The following is a 19,100-nucleotide window of genomic DNA, read 5'->3' as shown; positions in this document are numbered from 1 at the left end:
ACGAGGCGCCATTCAATGGCATCTCAAGCTCCCAGGGTCTCACCATCTCGAGCAAGTGACAGTAATCACATCTCTTTCATGAGCTTCAAAATGATGATGGTATGGTGAAGTCATACGACTTCCCTTTCCACATCACAAGGCCATCTCTCCTCGTCTTTAAGAAGAATCCACCCATACCTAGTATGAACCCTCCATACTTCTCTGCAATATACTCCTCTTCACGTTCATCCTCAGTTGTGTGCATTCACAAATTGGATAGGCGTGTCTCGGTTGGGTGCACCTTGTCTTTGGATGGGCACGCCTTGTCTTTGATAGAGCATGCCTCGGTTGGGTACCCTTGACATGTCGACTCACCAACTCATTCCAATTCTTCCACCGAACTAATCTTGGGCGCGCTCTTGGTGTAGTCATCTCACCAATGTCATTACACCGAACTCATCTCAGGTGCACTCTTTGCGTCCTCCAAGTTGTTCCACCAAACTTGACTTGGACTAATTCAAGCACATTCAAGCATCTAAGCCTGAGGGCTTGACAGTGGGAGGTCCACATGCGTCCAATGAGAAGGGCCAAATATGTTGAAAGCTCCTCCAAAATAGCTCATAATTCCAAGAACAAGTTTCAAACATAAATATATATCCTAAAAATCATGCAAGTGACCTCTAGAAATTATGAAATGACCCTCTCCAAGTAAAAAATAATTAAGCCACATGTTCACAAATAGCAAGTAGATATGTCCGCAAAGGGTTTGGAGCTCTATTCCAATGCAAAATAGCTAGAAAGATGATGAAATAGGAGGTCGTTCAAGGATATTCAACATGGAATGTCAAGAGGATGCCCATGCATGCAAAATTTGCCTAAATGGGCCTTGAATGATGTGACCAATGTCGTCACATATGTGTACTACCATGTCAACAATGAAATTGCCCCATGAAATGTGATGCCACATGAACAATCATAGAATCATCTCCCATTGTCCCAACCCAAAACGTTTCGAATACATAAAATGGGGTCCATGCTTAACAAGCTAGATAAGAGTAGTGTTAAGCAAGAAGCATAAATGAAACGCAAAAAGCCAAGGAAGAATAGTTATAATTACGATAATTATAATTCACTGAACAAAACAGATGTCTTGATGTTGGAGCTTGTTGAAGGATAAGAAAGATGTGAACATGGTAATCTCAATACCAAAATAAGATACAATCCTGCAATGACTATGTTATAGTTTTACCTCTAGGAAGAAGGTTACATCGGCTACTTAGCAAGGATAGGAGGTGCACAAAATCAAGACGAAAAAACAAGGGATGTAGTGACACAAGTTGAGCACCTGGCATGTAACGAGGATGCCCATGCATGCAAAAGCTCCCCAAATGTGCCTCGAATAATGTGACTAATGCCTTGGGATATGTGTACTACCACCTATGAAATTGCCTTACGAAATTTGTCACCACTTGAACAATCATAGAGTCATCCCAAAGAGTCCTTGGCCAAAACGTGTCCAATCCATAAGATGGGGTGTCCATGCTTAAAAAAATGGATAGGAATGTTGTTAAGAAGCAAGCATCAGTGAAATGCATAAAAACCAAGGAAAAATAGTTAGAAATATTATACTTATTGTTGTAACATATTTTGACCTCTTCAAAATGTTACAAATTTTTTTATGGTGTGTCAACCAGTTTCCTACCCAGACTCTCAGGCATATGTGAACTTCGGTCGCAAAATGGTCTTTATACAAATTGATTGGGTTATTTTAATAATAATTTTAATTTTAAATCGTCCGCATGGGGAAGCTCAAGTGGCGATGGTCGTGGAATGAAGTCTCACCGAACCGGAGATCTTGGGTTCGAATCTTGTACTACCTTCCCCAGTTGCGGGGTGAATAATGGACATGTAAAATCAAAAATGAGAGTCCTGCCAAGCTTAACAAAAAACAATTTAATTTTATAAAATTATAGTTATATATTTTTATAAAATGTTTTATTTAAAATATAAAATTAATCTTTAATTTTATAAAATTAAAGTTATATGTTTTTTAAAATTAGAGTTATATATTTTTATAAAATGTTTTATTAGTCCCTGCCCTCAGGCATGGACTATTGTAATCGTTCCCGAGCAATATAGCATTAATTGAGCTGCTTTTAGTGCCCGGTCATCAACTATATACCAAGCTTTTTAAAAACATATTCATAAATCATGTTATTTGGCCTCTTCCCGAGGACCTAAGGTAATCCGAACCTAATGCGGAGCTAAAGCATATGTTATATTTTGTGTTCGCTTCACATTTTCAAAACTGCTAAAAATACTAATCTAATGCTGGCATTAGTCCACAGCACTAAATGCTAGCTCCGACATTTTGGTATATCACCGCCTATACGCCTACCTCGCAGAACTTCCAGGTGCCCAGGTGCCAGGTGCCCAGGTGCATGTTCCAAATCTAATAGGTGCCCAGGTGCATGAAACCATGTAACCAGGTGTAATGTTATTCCAAATCTTATTAGAGGACTAAACTGGAATACAAGAGAAATTTTCTGTGAATGCTTTGATAATGTCAGTGGGACGCCAAAGGCGACTTCCACGCCCAGGAAAGAGGAAAGCCTTTGGTCCCGGAGGATCCTGCAAGTCGGTGCAGGATATATCGCGGTCGCTGTCTTCTTCCCACTGTGCTCGTTGTGCTTCTGAAGCCCCCACATATCTTCCTGCCTATTACTTTGAAACGAAAGATTCCACGGGAAATACCGAAAGTTTTAATCTCGTTGATGGCGGAATTGCTGCAGCCAATCCAGTAAGTAATGTTTATGAAATCTAGTATTTTATTTTAGGACATGAGCGAGATTAAACGATCAATTTGTGTTTCTCAAATTAAACAATTAATCTGTATTTTTCAGATTTCAAAATTTTCTGTTAATTTGTAATATATAGTTAGGTTTAGATCTATTAATTGGTAAATTATATAAACAAAAATCTTAAAATTTAAATGATAGTAGCGAGCAGCAGAGAAGTTAAGTAATTTGTTTTTGCAGACGTTACTTGCGATAAACGAGGTGACTAGAGAGGCTCTCTCAGGCAATCCAGATTTCTCACTGCCTTCCTCCGAAATTCGGGTCAGTTATATCCAAGCTTTCCAAGCTTTTGTTCTCCGGCATGGCGTCCCCAGGAATCTGATTCAATGCCACTGCAAACACATAGGTAAAGCCATGGTTTAGAATTATGTACGTCTTTTTTTTTTGGAATGCTAAGTTTGAGCACTGTAATCTGAGGAATTTGAGTGCTTACGAGTGTAGGAGTTTTACTCGTCCTAAAATTCATTTATAAAAACACATTTTAAAGTATGAAAATTCCTGATATCCCTAAAATTTTCACTCTGATATCCCTAAAATTTTCACTCTGATCATTAGACTGCTCCTTAAAAAAGCAATTAATTTGCCATGGCAAAGGGCATTGATTAAAAGAAGCGGTAATACCAATTGAGTTAGCTTGACTGCTCCTAAAAAATAGTGATTGATTTGCCCTGGCAAAGGGTTATTGATTGGGAAAGGGCAATGATTAAAAGAAAGGAGTAATACCAGTTAATTCAGCTTAAAAATCAAAAGGGGCGAATGTTGTAAAGATTTCACATACCTGTGAATTTTCTGTGAATGCTTTGATAATGTCAGTGGGACGCCAAAGGCGACTTCCACGCCCAGGAAAATGCTTGTACTCTTGGACTCTTGATCGATTATGTCCTTCCCAATGTCGCACAGATGATTGTGCATTCTTATCTTTGCCTTCCCCCGCCAAATAGCAAGCAGCGTCCATGAACAGTGATTTCTCTTCTTCATCAAGTGCTTCAACTGTGATTTTCAACCTTTCTTTGATATTCCAAGGCAGAATTCTAGAAATCTTGCCCAATATAGCTTCCCATACTTTTCTATCAGCAAAATATACCGATTCACTGGGAACTGGTTGTTCATGCGGGCCCCTGCATTCAACCTACCGTTTGATTCCCGATGGAGACCAAACCCACTAAAATACAGCCTTGCTCGGCGCTTAATTTTTTTTACAATATACGAAAAGCATATTAAAGCAGACATATCCAGAATTCAGCTGTCACAGAACAATACCAAACATATCAGCTGTGATTGGAAAACAACGAGTCCTGTAGCTGCAGTATTCTCTTATCTGGAGTCGTGACTAACACTCTGCAACTTGGCCCAAGAACTTTGGTAACCATTAAATCATCTAATTGATCAAAATTATCGACATTGTCCAGAACAATAAGAATGTTCTTCGCTTTATTCAGACGCCTCCTCATGAAGACTTTGCCTTCGTCTATGCTCTGAATTTTACAGTCGAAACACAGTAGATCCGCCGGTTAAACCGTCCTCTGCATGGGTCAGGCTGCAGAGGGCTCAGCATATGGCAAACTGCACTTCCATAAATAATCCCAAAGCATCTAATTGATCGACATTGTCCAGAACAATAAGAATGTTCTTCGCTTTATTCAGATGCCTACTCATGAAGACTTCGCCTTCGTCTATTGTCTGAATTTTACAGTCGAAACGCAGTAGATCCGCCGGTTAAACCATCCTCTGCATGGGTCAGGCTGCAGAGGGCTCAGCATATGGCAAATTGCACTTCCATAAATAATCCTATGCCAGACTGCACCTCCATAAATGGCCATATGGAAGGCCGGCTATACTACACGTCCTAGCATGATTACACGTAGCTCTAGCTATATGGAATGCTAGCTATATTAGCATGATTACACGTAGACCGATTGCACGCAGCTCCCTGTGGGGCATGATGTCCCCATGTCTATTTTCTATTTCCCTAATTCAAATCCAAGATATTATATTTATATCCAGCAAAAAATTAAAAATTTAATAGCATATGTGTTTATCAATTGTTAACAGATTTAAAATCTGGCGTTATCTAAGGAGAGAATGGAGTTTACAACCTGGCAACCTCAGCACCTCCAATTCTGGTGGGCCATTGGCTATTTTTCATATGCATTTTTATTTGATGGTCAGCGTTAATTCATTCCATAGACAAAATTACACTTTTTCATAAATCAAAATGTTTTTGTAATTTTTCCATATACATATATTTTTTTCATTTACATGTATGATGAACATTCATCTCGTCTATTTGTTTTCAAAATAATTATGACGTGAATTCTATTTCCTGGGATGCTAGACTAATGCATCGGCTGACGAATTATAGTACTCCTAGTTTTCGCAAAATGGATATGGTGCTTCTCGTTGTTTTCATAGCACATGTTTACAAACTTACAGAATAGCATAACATCAATGCCCACAAATAATGAATTATACATATTTATTTATTTATTTGAATAAGGCACTACGTAGTTTAATTTAATGTAATTTGAAGTTCAACTTTGTCGCATTCACTGATTATGAATTAACTGTGTTTATGTTTGTGAACTGCAATTGTGATGGTCTAATGGTCACCATAAAGATCAGGTTCTCCAGTCTATCCACTGCAGTATGATTGCATATGAATGTTTATTGACTTTGATATAATCCGAACTGCAGTGGCTGTAAACATTTTAGACAAGAAAGGAAGCTGCCAGTTCTCACAGAAAATGAAAATGCTGCTTGTTTGGCTGAGAAAGGAAGCTGCCAGTTCTCACAGAAAATGAAAATGCTGGTTGTTTGGCTGAGCAAATTGCAGAACAGTTCAAAGGTCAATCTTGTAATAATGCTACTTGTAATAATGCTACTGATGAAGATACTGTGGCTGGCAATGAACCTCAATTTTCAAACTATTCGCAGTTACTACTGATTTTAAACTATTCGCAGTTACTACTGATTTTAGAGTTCAGTTTTGTTGCATAGTGGCTATTGGCTATCTCAACGTTCCAATTTCAGCGCTTTAGCTTAGTGCAGGGACTCGCTGCATCGCAGCCTGCCTTGTTTAAAATATAAAATTAATGCAAAAGATTAGACTTGAAAGCTTGATCTCCATGTCCTTATTGTATCCCATATTTGTTATCGAAGTCCACCAAGCAGTCAAATCACAAGCCAAGTCAAAGCTCAATACTCAGAGTGCCAAGCCAAGAGAGGAGCTAAAGGGCGCCCAACGAGTTGGTTACATCCATATGCACCTGAGTATATAAAGTGGGTTGGAGGCTTTTGTATTTGCGATGTGGGATATACTCTCATATATGAAAATATATAATGTGTTTCCATTTTGTCAAAACCCAACGTTCCTTGTCAGCGAAAACAGGGATATCGCCAAGTGTCAATGATCCAAGGATGTCAAGGAAAATCCATGGCCATAGTTGAATTGTGGACCCCTCAAGCTGTTCGACACTTAACGAAGGGGAGGGTCCGCAATTGACTGTTTTATCAAACCACATTTCCCTACGTGGCATTCTGTGGAGAATTGTGGACCCCCAGCTCTAAAAACCGCTTACTGTTTACACCCCCTCCTGCAATCCAGTCGTGGTTTACAATGACAGTGCAGGAGCTAATTCTGCCAGACAAGTTTAAAGGTGGCAACGAGTTTCTTTATGTGGCCATGTCTCGGATGCAGAGCATCTCATCTTCCCCATGAGAACGACAACACAGCATATTTGGACTTTTGACAATTGTTGGAAAGGAAATTTCAATGGCAAATTTTGCAGAAAGGATTCACTTGAGTCCCTTTCCAAAGTTTGTAAAAGATAGCTTGAAATTCCAGAATGTGGATTCATATACTTTGTAAATTAGTTATATGAGAAGCTTTCGATCTTTAGGCGCCAATGGTGGATGATGCGTGAATATGTAATTGTCTACAACTGGAAAGTTTTAATGAAAACTACTTAGATGGAGAATATCATGTACTATATGCACATGAAAGTTTTGCAACTAATTTCAGACTAGGGTTTTCACTCAACAACAATGTTCAAGAAGATGCATACACAGACTTGCAAAAGTGAAATGAGGGGTCTCATGCTTAAAGCTCGAGTACTTGGTGATTGAGCAAGGGTCTACCTCAGAATTTGCATACCCTCTTGAATAACAGAAGTGACCCCAATGTTTCCTGCCAGGATGAGAAAGAGAAGAACCACATTCGCAAATTGTCACAGGAATGCATCAGAGGCAACGTATGTGCACTAGTTACTATTTGCACAGATGATTTATGTAAAGTATGCAATTGCAGTAAAGAGACTATTTCCGAATAGTGGATAGGGGGTAAACGAGTTCTTCAACAAAGGCAATTTGATAAGCCATGTTCCACACAAGGAGGAATCAATTAGGGAGGCAATTGAAGATGCTGGCTTTGAAGCCACCCTGATAAACGATGATGTTGATGAGAGATCTGCAATAGTTGTATGACCTCTTTGCATAAAAGGAGTGACATGCACTTCTTGCTCTAGCACTGTGGAATCTGCCTTGGAAAAGGTTCAAGGAGTGAAGAAAGCTGTAGTTGCTTTAGCAATTGAAGGAGACAGAGAGACTGATTTTTTTGCAGACTATCGGCATCAAGGGTTTGTACACACAGAAAGGTATAAGGTTTTAAGAATTGTTTTCTCCTGGCATCCAGTTTTGCAGTTCAGATTGAGTTTTTTCAGGAACAGGAATAAGCTGACTTCTCAAGTCATTTTTGAAAAGCCATGGTTGAGTGATGACCACTACCGTTGAAAGAGGATTTCTGCATCTTTATTGTTACTAAATAGCTTGGCAAGTGCTCCAGTACCTTTGGGATCATCAAACTCTGTTTAGGCAACCTGAAGAACTTTGATGAATTGTTCTTACCTGTTATATGTTGTACATGCATTATGAGGTCAATAACAACGAATGTTGGTCCCGACAGTTAAAGTTGCAAAAGGAAGGTCTTTATGGTAGATATTCATCCAGCTGTTCATGTTGCATATGGAATTTTTCTTGATTATGGCACAAGTATAGTTATTGGTAAAACTGCCATTGTTGGAAAAAGATTCTTGCAGTACCCTGGCACCGAGGCATATACTTGCCTATATCTATTCAGTTTTTAAACCCATGAAAAAGTTAAGATTGTTATTAACTGGATTGCAGAGAATCCAAAACTCTTGAAGAGCCCAAAGATAATCGAGGAAATAGTTAAGTGTGGAGAAATTAAATACAATGGCACATACAGATGAGTCTTTCTGGTTGAAGAATAGTAATATGGTCAGATCAATTCAATGTCTAGAACCAAAGAAGCTCCAGTTAAGAGGTCTATAGGTGGGAAGGATATATTGCCAGAGTTGGATTTGTTTATAAAAGCTACTGGCTAATTGTTTCACTTTCAACGATTAAGTGAGAGGCAAAACCTTCATGAATTTGTTTGCAAGAATATTTTGGTCTTGATTACAAGGTAAAGAGAATTTCAAGCTTGCAAGGGGCGTTTTTGAGGACTTTTCAAACGAATCCATGAGAGGTTTTGATGCACTATAAGCATCCTACACATTTAACAAAAAGAACAGCAACTAGCATGAAAGGTTTTAGTTGGATGGAAAGGAGAGACATAAAGTAAGCAGTTTTTAGAATGTCGATCAATAAAACAGAATACCAAGGTGTCAGTTGAAAGATATGCATTGCATTTGAAAATTTGCAGCAATAGATTCTAAAAGCCATACATTAACTCGTGTTGGCCTTCAATGGAGAAGCTCATATACTCTGAATTTTCTATGGCATCATATTATTCCTACAGACAGCAAAATCCAAAATAGTGCACATTAAAAATGAAATGGCATCACCATGAAATAGATCTATGTTCTTAGGTAATAGTTTTACACATTTATGGATAACAGAAATCATTGAAGGTTTGGATAAACGGATTACTCCTTTGAAGCCAAGTTCAAGATGATTCAAACCTGAGATAATTAATGAACTTCAGAAGCCAATGAAATAATCAAGTGCCAAAAGTAATGTCAACATGCCCAAAGCACATTTGGGTCTGTTTGCAGAAGAATTTACGATGGGAAAGAGGTTGCAGTGAAGCTGATGGAGATAACCTTGAATTAAACTAAAAAATAAATAAAAGCATAGCTGCAGAATTTCAAATCATGCATTTTGGGCCATAAGCCTAAAGGATATTCAGGATAATTATTGGTTTCAAGTGTCTTATGAAACACTGTTGTAAGATACAAAGGAAAAGTTTTGGGAACCTACTTATCCAAAACTCGAAGACCATGATTTTGTTTCCAAGAATGATTTACAGCCTCCTCAGAAGTATGAAAATGGAGTGTCTAGCAACCTTCATCTATTATCATTAGAATTTACGAGGACTTGACTTCTTAAATAGTCATCAAGAGTAGTTTCAATGCTTGTTTTGCTTCTTTTCCCTAATTCTATTCATCTACATCAAGTGTAAGCATGGCAAAAGAAGAGCAGTTGAATGTTCCTTAGAATCAGGATTTTTATAACTCGACAGAGCAACCTGCAAGTTCATTGGATTAGGACTTGCAGACACCAAAGAATTCTCAGATGATATTGGCACTTGGTGCTCTGTGAATTTGCAAAGAAGCCTAAGGATAGAAACAAGGAAGATTTGAGGCAAAGCCAAATCAAATGTGACAATTTTTAAAAAATACTGGTTGAAAGTATGGACACAAAGCATCATTATGCACCAGTAGCAGATTTAAAATCAAGCCTGTCATAATGGCAAAAGATCATTTTCAGAGGGTCAATTCAAAGATTCAAGGATCAGTTATACAATTGAGGAATGCTGGGATGTGAGGTGGCAGGTAACAAGTATTATTTCCTCTAGTCAGTAGTACTTGAGTGATTTAAGCAAGAAGATCCAGATTTAAGGGTAGAAAAGTGTACAGATTCAATATCTTCAAGCAATTAGATTATAGATGGCAGTGAATGATAAACCAAATCTAGGTCCGATTTGAAGGCAACTAAATATGTGGATACAGTTGACAGTGGAAAGACAAGTGGTAGAGCATCTAACCTGATAAAGATACCAGATTTCCAGGAGTTATATCAGCAGTCAAAAGATTGCTTCCGGATTTCAAGCAGAGAACCAAACAGTCAGTAGTCCATTCAGGGTTCGAGGATCATATCAAGAACAGGAGATCTTGTGGATTAAAGTCAAAGGATAGGTGGAAAATGAAACTAGCAGTTCCAGGTTGGAAGGAAAGTTGACAGATCTTCAGGGATAGTTTCAATAACCCCAGATTTTAAGGCAAAAAATCATCAGTCAAAGACAAATGTCAGAAAATCAGCAATAGAGGGTTAGTTGAGCATATCTTGGCCATCAAGATCTGCATATTCACATTTTCAACAGCGGAAGATTATTCCAGATCCAAGGGATTTGACTCAAGCAGTTCAATAATTTGAGAGTTTATGCAATCAATTTCTAGATTTAGTTTTATTTTAATTTATTATTTCATTTTATTTCCAGACAGCTAGTGATAGCTTTGAGATGTAATTATCATATATTATTTGATTTGTAGTATGCGGGGGTTGGAATTTGATGCCAAAACCCTGACATTTTTTGTAAAGACTTCTACTACAAAATTTTCAATCAAAGGTTTTTGGCTTCAGTTTTATGACATAATTTGTTTCTGATGTATGTTCTTTCCTGTAATTCCATATCTTTATTTTTGCATGCATGTGGGGGTGTGTTGGTATTCGGGAAAGGTTGGGTTGAGTATCACCCCCTCCCCCGAAATCCCACCATGAAGTTATTTTCATTAATGAGCAAATCAGAATGACAAATCCCACCATGAAGTTATTTTCATTAATGAGCAAATCAGAATGACAGTGTGTCACTGCTCATCCCTCAACATCACAAGATTGTCGCTATCTAAACATTTCCTGTATGTATTTTGTTTAGCTGTTGAGAGTGTCTCTTCATGCTTTCTGATCTTATTAGCTAGTCTAAGTGTTCAGTGTGAATATCTACGCTAAATTTTAACACTTGAGGGATCCCCCTCTAGTTCAAGGACCAGCTTGAACCTAAAGTTGGTTGAGTTGGTTTCTGAGCGCAGTTTCGCAGCCAAGAACAGCCTTTGAGAAACAAATACAAAACTTATATTTAACAAAAGAGTTGTCTTCATTTTGCAGCTTTTTGAAGGACGCGAAAGATGTGAGAATGGTAACATCGCTACCAAAATATGTTATAATCCGACAATGGTCATGTTAGAGTTTTACCTTTAAGAGGGTAGAAGGTGACACTGACTCCGTGACAAGGACACGAGGTGAACAAAATCAACACAAATATAATCCGACAATGGTCATGTTAGAGTTTTACCTTTAAGAGGGTAGAAGGTGACACTGACTCCGTGACAAGGACACGAGGTGAACAAAATCAACACAAGAAAACAAGGGGCATATTGACACTGCTTTAACACCATCAAAAATAAAAGGCAGAAATTTCCATATTAAAAAATAAAGGGCATTTGAAGTGGCAAAGTGGATGAAATAGCTATGAAGCTAAGAGGTACCTATGCCCACATGTTACTACCTAGGGTGCGAGATATATGAAGACTAGTGAAGCACCAAAGGCAGGTTATAAGCCAAAAAACACGGTAAGGTTCTTCTCGTAGAAATAAATTACCTCAACCAAGACAATGTCTGGCCCTAGAAGTTCAAAACACGGTAAGGTTCTTCTCGTAGAAATAAATTACCTCAACCAAGACAATGTCTGGCCCTAGAAGTTCATATGTCAACATGTGTGATGTGAAAAGGGGCAAAATAGGACGAGAACTCCTCCAAAAGTGTTCATAAGTCAAGTTGAGGGGTTTCCAAGGTAAGAATATATCCTCATAATCATCCAAGCAACCTCGTCAATTGCAAAATAGATGGAAATAAAGGGCATCTAAAGTGGCAAAGTTCATGAAATAGCTATGAAACTACGATATAGCTATGCCCACGTGTAACTACCTAGGGTGCAAGAGATACGAAGACTGGTGAAGGACCAATGAAGGCAAGATTTGGAAATACGATCACCATGGTAGATCTAGCATTAGAAGAAGTGACTTTCTAGAGGCAAAAGCAAAGGCTACATGAGACAATGCTAGCACAAAACAAGCAAAGGTGTGAGTTGCAATGAGCCAATGGCATACTAGTGAAGACAAAAATATCTAACATGAATATGTAGATGTTGAGAGAATGAGAAAAGAAGATTGAAAACAATAGAAAAAGGTTGATATAGAATGAGAGAAAATTGGTTACGACACTAGGGTGGTACTAGCTAAGTCAAGGAGCATAATATTAGAGGAATGATGTGTAGGATAAATGATTAAGCAATCCCATAGCTGCAGTCTACAGGATGCAACAACCAAAACCAACATTCCAAGGAACTAACAAGGAGGAAGGAGCATCTTGACTAGTACCATCTATGAACAAGTATCTCAAGTTGGGCCCTACTCATGATAATGACTTAGAGGGAATCAATCACTAGTGAGGTGACTATAGAGAGAGGCAAAAACAAAAAAATGGGAAAGAATGTCTTCCCACCATTGGCATGAATGATTCACAAGTGGGAGACTACTATGGCATGCTAAAAATTCGAACATCGTAATCTCATTGTCCAAGCAATCTATATACCTCCATTTATAACATTTTTGGGTTGGATCGAGTAGAGGCAAAGGTAACACCAACTCCTTAGCCTAGAAAAATTTACAAGAAAGTCACTTTTCATCCACAAGGTAAAGAAGACTAACACAATAAGCAAGGTATGCCAAATGTAAACAAAACCATCGAATATAGAGGGTCGTCCCCTAAAGGTTGAAATCTTTTAGGATCAAGACACTCAATATCCCTCCCGAAGGCATGGTATAAGCCTCAAAACATGGTGATGTTTCCCTCCTAGAAATAACTTCCCTCAGGTAAGCCAATGTCTATCCTCAAAATATGGGTGTCACGCCACCAGGGCACACCTCTGAGCTATGAGCTTCCCGAGTCCCTTGAGGTGTGCGGCACCGACGCACTTTCTCCTAAATGGTAAACCAACTTGAGTTTACTAATGCCAGTACTATGCCTCTAGCACATGTACCCTATACTGAGATCGATATCTTATACTTGCAAAATTGGTGTTCAATCAAATCTCACTATAATAGCCACTTCAAAACGTAACTTCAATTACAGTGTGCTTCAATTAACTTAAGTTCAGCTATAATCACATTCATTCATAAACAACACGAATCATGTACATAAATAACACTTCAATAAATGAGAGGGGGAACTCCCAAAACAATTTCCAAAATGCTCTTTGACTATAAAACTTCAATACACAAAACTTCAGATTATAATGTACTTTGGTTCGGTTAGGAGGAACTCCAAACAGTTCGCTGCCACAACCCTTCACAGGTACAAATATACAATAACCGAGTTTCAACCCTTCAACTAGAGACCCACAACCAAAAGTAATAAATAACAAAGTTTCGGCCCTTCAACCTACACACAACCTCAATACACAAATACCCCAGGGTGTACCACCCTCAGCAATACTGCATTCCACAAGCTTGCAGGTGCGTCTTAGCTAGGCAAGCCTTGTCTTCAGTCAGGCGCATCTTGTCTGGGAGCGCCTTGTCTTTGGTCAGGTGCACCTCAGCTAGGCACCCTCGTCGTGTCGACTCTCAAATTCGTTCCAATCATTCCACCAAACTCATCTCAGGTGTGTTCTTCATGCGCTCGTCTCACCAAGGTGTTTCCATCGAACTCATCTCAGACACACCCTTCGTGCCAACCAAGTCATTCAACCAAACTCGACTCAACCTAACTGGGGCGTGCTTGGGTGCCTAGCCTAAGGGCTTGACATCTTCCCCCACGTCAAAACGGTTGTCATCCTTGACAACACCTCGACAAACTTCTTAACCAAATCCTAAAGATTGTCCTCATCATGAACAACCTTCGCATCAACTTGTCTTCATCGATACAAAAGAATATCATCTCTGACATATATCCCATGTATATATATGTATCGCAACCTGTAATAATGACATGTGTTAGATTCCCTCATGCAATCGACTAGTGAGGTCGCTAATCTGACTATAGCATCAACTCCACAAGAACACATGCACCCAAACATGTACAACCATTGTCACCTCTTTCCATGTCACACAATATTTCCTCCGATTATGCTCATCATGAGGCGACATTTAATGGCATCTCAAGCTCCCAGGGGTCTCACAATCTTGGACAAGTGACAATAAGCCCATCTCCTTCATGAGCTTCAAAAAGATGGTGGTGTGGGGAAGTCATACAACTTGCTTGTCAACATCACAAGGCCATCACTCCTTGTCTCTTAGAAGAATCCAACCATACCTGGTATGAACCCACCATACTTCTCTCAAATATACTCCTCTTCACGTTGATCCTCGATCGTGTGCATTCGCAAATCAGACAGGCGCATCTCGCTTGGGCGCACCTTGTCTTTTTTTGGGCACGCCTTGTCTTCGATAGAGTGTGCCATGGATTGGTACCCTTATCGTGTCACCTCACCAAGTCGTTCCAATTGTTCCACCAAACTCATCATGGGCGCGCTCTTCGTGTGCCCGTCTCACCAAAGTTGTTCCATCGAACTCATCTCGGTCGCACTCTTCATGTCGTCCAACTCGTTCCACCAAACTTGACTCGGCCTAACTCGAGCACATTTGAGCGCCCAAGCCTGAGGGCTTGACAATGGGTGTTCCACCCGCGTCAAGTGAAAAGGACCAAATATGTTGAAAACTCCTCCAAAATAGCTCATAAGTCCAAGGAGAGGTTTCAATCGTAAGAATATATCCTAAAAATCATGCAAGTGACCTCCAAAAATTATGAAATGACCCTCTCCAAGTCAAAAATAATGAAGCCACATGTTCGCAAATAGCAACTAGATGTGTTCACAAAGAGTTTAGAGCTCTATTCCATTCCAAAATAGCTAGAAAGATGATGAAATAGGAGGTCATTCAAGGATATTCAACATGGAGTGTCAAGAGGATGCCCATGCATGCAAAATTTGCCTACATGGGCCTTGAATGATGTGACCAATGTCGTGGCATATGTGTACTACTATGTCAACCATGAAATCACCCCATGAAATGTGATGCCACATGAATAATCATAGAATCATCTCCCATTGTCCCAAGTCAAAACTAGTCGAATACATAAAATGGGGTCCATGCTTAACAAGCTAGATAAGAGTAGATAACACTACTCTTATCTAGCTTGTTAAGCAAGAAGCATAAATGAAATGCAAAAAGCCAAGGAAGAATAGTTAGAATTACGATACATATAATTCAATGAAAAAAAAGAGATATCTTGATGTTGGAGATTGTTGAAGGATGTTTCCAAGGTAAGAATATATCTTCATAATCATCCAAGCAACCTCATCAATTGAAAAATAGATGGAAATAAAGGTCATCTAAAGTGGCAAATTTCATGAAATAGCTATGAAACTATGAGATAGCTATGCCTACCTGTAGCTACCTAGGGTGCAAAAGATACGAACACTGGTGAAGCACCAATGAAGGCAAGATTTGGAAATATGATCAACAAGGTAGCTCTAGCATGAGAAGAAGTGACTTTCGAGAGGCAAAAGCAAAGGCTACATGACACAATGCTAGCACAAAACAAGCAAAGGTGTGAGTTGTGATGAGCTAGTGACATACTGGTTAAGACAAAAATATCTAACATGAGTATGAAGATGATGAGTGAATGAGAAAAGAAGAATGAAAACAATAGACAAAGGTAGATATAGAATGAGAGAAAAATGGTTACGACACTAGGGTGATACTAGCTAAGTCAAGGAGCAAAAGATTAGAGGAAGGATATATTGGATAAATGATTAAGCAATCCCATAGCTGCAGTCTACAGGATGCAACAACCAAAACCAACGTTCCAAGGAAGTAACAAGGAGGAAGGAGCATGTTGACTAGAACCATCTAGGAATAAGTATCTCAAGTTGGGCCCTACTCATGATAATGACTTAAGAGGGAATCAATCACTACTGAGGTGACCAAAAATAGAGTTGAAAAAACGAGAAAATATAGAGAGAAGGGCAAAAATAAAAAATGGCAAAGACTAATTCCCGCCATTGGCATTAATGATTCACAAGTGGGAGACTACTATTGCATGCTAAAAATTCAAACATGGTAATCTCATTGTCCAAGCAAGCTATATAACTCAACTGATAATATTTTTGGGTTGGCCCAAGTAGAGACAAAGGCAACACCAACTCCTTAGCCTAGAAAATTTACAAGAAAGTCACTTGTCATCCACAAGGTAAAGGAGACTAAGACAATAAGCAAGGTATGCCAAATGTAAGAAAAAACCATCGAAGATAGAGGATTGTCGCCCAAAGGATGAAATCTTTTAGGATCAATAGGCTCAATATCCCTACCAAACGCATGGTATAAGCCTCAAAAAATGGTGAGGTTTCCCTCCTAGAAATAACTTCCCTCAGGCAATCCAAAGTCCCATGAGGTGTGCGGCACCAACGTGCTTTCTCCTCAATGGTGAAACCAACTTGAGTTTACTAATGCTCGTACTATGCCTCTAGCCCATGTACCCTATACCGAGACAAATATATTATACTTGCGAAATTGGTGTTCAATCAAATCTCACTACAATAGCCACTTCAAAAATTAACTTCAATTACAGTTTACTTCAATTAACTTAAGTTCGGCAATAATCACATTCATTCATAAACAACATGAATCATGTACATAAATAACACTTCGATAAATGAGAGGGGGAACTCCCAAAACAATTTCTCAACTGCTCTTTGAATATAAAACTTCAATACACAAAACTTCGATTTATAATGGACTTCGATACGATTGGGAGGAACTCCAAACAGTTCACTACCACAACCCTATTAGTTTTTGGTAGCATCGGATGTGCTCTAGCCATGAAAATTGGTGGAGAGGCTAAGGCACATGAGTTCTAAAGAACCCAGAAACCGTTTGGTGAAATTCCACCCGGATTGTATTTTATTAAAATAATTAATATTTTTAATGTGGTAAGTATTAATGGGTATTAATAAAAATATGGGTGAGAATGTTCTAGAAAGTGAATCAAGTCAAGTTTTAATCTTAGTCGTTGATTAGAGACTTAAACTCGACCGTTGAAGTCACAACGAGAAAAGTATAAGAAGGAGGCTTGGGGTTCATTTATAAACACACACAGAGAGAACGAATTGATCTGGAGTTTGATTTTTGGGGCTAGGAAGCTAAGAAATTCGAACTAGGTGATCATTCTGCAGCAGAGGGGCAAGGATAGTTCGGGAATACTGTGCAGAGAGGCGGAGAGCCACTAGTGTAGGCAGCGCATCATCTAGAGGGACTGATGCTGGGCCAGTCTAGGCCCACGCTGGCCTGACGCAAAGCCAGAAGGGCCAGTGCAGAGGAGAAGTTGCCCTCACGCAGAAATTCAGAATTCAACCGGAGAGTTGTCGAAACAGCCGGGAGAGGTTGATGTAGACGCTCTAGGAGGCAGAAGAGACAGCGCAAGGCTGACGCAGAGCCTGTAAGGTTGACGCAGGGCCAACGCATAGATAGCCGGAGTTAGCCAGTTTTGTTGTCGGATCAGCCAGAAACTGCCAGGTGAAGTAAGGTAATCTAACCCAGTTTTCCGCCATTATATTTTTTCTCTGTAACTGGATTGTCGGGAGGGCATCCATAATTGTGTTCAAAACTACTGCTTAATAATATAAAACCCTCATAGTTGCTACACTGGTTTTTCCGAGGACTATTTTGTCCAAAAATAATGATGTCCTATGTATCTTGTTCTTTGCTCAGTTTCTTGTTTCATGTAATCAAATTAAATTGGTGTAGGCTGCAGAAGTAATTTACTTCAATATTATTCAGAAAATAACTTGATAATGTATATTAAAATCAAGTAGGAGAAGTAAATTCAGTTTTGCTACAGTAGGGGTTCCTTGAGTATAGGAATTTTCACATGGTATTGGAGCATTGATTTTGAAACAAGAGCAGATACAGCGTTGAGCAAAGAGGCCAATAGTTGCGTTTGGCAGAAATTCAAATCCCCTTGAAGGGATTGCGCAGTCCTTACCAAGAAAGCAAAGATTCCGAGGAAATCCCTCTCTGAGAGAGTCGACAGAGAGGTACAATTTCCGGTTCGTGAGCTTGCAGAGGCATAGGGAGTGACACAGAGCCTCACTGTAGTGCTTGAAGGGCGCAGTTTCTGCCGGGGCAGAAATCCGTCGAAAAAGAGCAAAGACACATAGAAGGGGAATTTTCTCCTAAGAGGACTTTTCTCGCCAAAAGTCCAAATTTTTCACTTGTCGAGCAACAGATCAGTGTTATGCAGTGACCAAAATCTTAGCTGTTATGGAGGAGTACGATCTCGAAGCTTAAATCAAGAGTGTTGTGGTTGTTCCCGTGGACAATGATCAGAAGAAGAAGTACAAGGCAGAGTAGGGAAAGGCAAAGAGGTTCATACTCGATGGAGTTCAAGATCATGTGGTCTCACACTTGCAGGGCAAAGATACAGCCTGTTAAATGTGGGAAGCTTTGTCTTCACTGTATGAAGGTTCTTCCAAACATCAGAAGATGTACTTAGAACAAAAGTTGCAACGGCCATTGATGCAGAAGGGAGAAGGGGTTAACTCCTATCTTCAACGTCTTCAGGACACCAGAGACCAGCTTGCTGCAATGAGGTCTGCTCCTCAGTTTACCGCGATGGTAAGGACGGCCCTGGATGGAGTCTCGGATGAATGGCAAGTCTTCGTCCAAAGTATATTAGGCAGGGAAAGACTACCTTCATGGGAGGAGATGTGGGCAGCCCTTCAACAGGAAGAATTAAGGAGGGATCTAGTTAAGGTCAACCTCAATGGCAGCAGAGGGAGTGGCACGAAGACCAAGGAGGAGGAGGAGAACGTAGCTCTAGCATCAAAGGGAAAGCAGAAGCAGAAGCGGAAGAAGAACATTTAGAAGGAGAAATGTTTCAGATATAGCGAGATGGGCCACTTTGCATCCCAGTGTCCTTTGAAACAAAAGGATAAGGATGAGAAACATGATCCTAAGGCTGCTCCAGCAAAAATTGACGAAGATGAGTTTGCCATGAGTGCCCATGCATCTCCAGGAGGGAAATGGGGCGATATTGAACTCTAGTAGGGAGGACTACATGTGGGCAGGATCCTTGAGGAGTCCACCCCTTGGATCAATTCCTTGCTATAGGAGCCCGAGATTCAACAGT

General features: G+C 39.6%; 1 protein-coding gene across 6 annotated transcripts; it reads left to right on the top strand.

Annotated features, from left to right (window-relative positions):
* Positions 1–2,330: 2,330 nt before the first annotated feature.
* On the top strand, positions 2,331–10,021 carry LOC149201607 (patatin group A-2-like). 6 transcript variants are annotated; one of them, XM_089402964.1, is made up of 4 exons: positions 2,334–2,779; positions 3,018–3,183; positions 4,890–4,960; positions 5,532–10,021. In XM_089402964.1, exons 1-3 carry the CDS (start codon positions 2,543–2,545, stop codon positions 4,910–4,912), a joined length of 426 nt encoding a protein of 141 aa, XP_089259090.1. In that variant the 5' UTR covers positions 2,334–2,542; the 3' UTR covers positions 4,913–4,960; positions 5,532–10,021. The 6 variants fall into 6 exon arrangements, with proteins under 6 accessions (XP_089259087.1, XP_089259086.1, XP_089259085.1 ...); XM_089402963.1 differs by having other exon boundaries at positions 5,460–10,021; XM_089402962.1 differs by having other exon boundaries at positions 5,455–10,021.
* Positions 10,022–19,100: the final 9,079 nt, after the last annotated feature.

This window comes from Pinus tabuliformis, chromosome 2_1, assembly GCF_031772625.1.
Source record: "Pinus tabuliformis cultivar Carrire ecotype Pingquan chromosome 2_1, CPIR1, whole genome shotgun sequence".
Taxonomy (NCBI): Eukaryota; Viridiplantae; Streptophyta; class Pinopsida; order Pinales; family Pinaceae; genus Pinus; species Pinus tabuliformis.
The sequence above is the reverse complement of the archived record's forward strand: the minus strand, read 5'-3'. Positions and strand labels throughout refer to the sequence as shown.

Excerpts from the sequence above, each read along its gene's own strand:
- LOC149201607 (XM_089402959.1), top strand. The coding sequence starts at position 2,543 with ATGTCAGTGGGACGCCAAAGGCGACTTCCACGCCCAGGAAAGAGGAAA. Across the intron at positions 2,780-3,017 it reads GAATTGCTGCAGCCAATCCA|ACGTTACTTGCGATAAACGA; the intron begins GTAAGTAATGTT and ends TTGTTTTTGCAG. Across the intron at positions 3,184-5,531 it reads ATGCCACTGCAAACACATAG|TGGCTGTAAACATTTTAGAC; the intron begins GTAAAGCCATGG and ends TCCGAACTGCAG.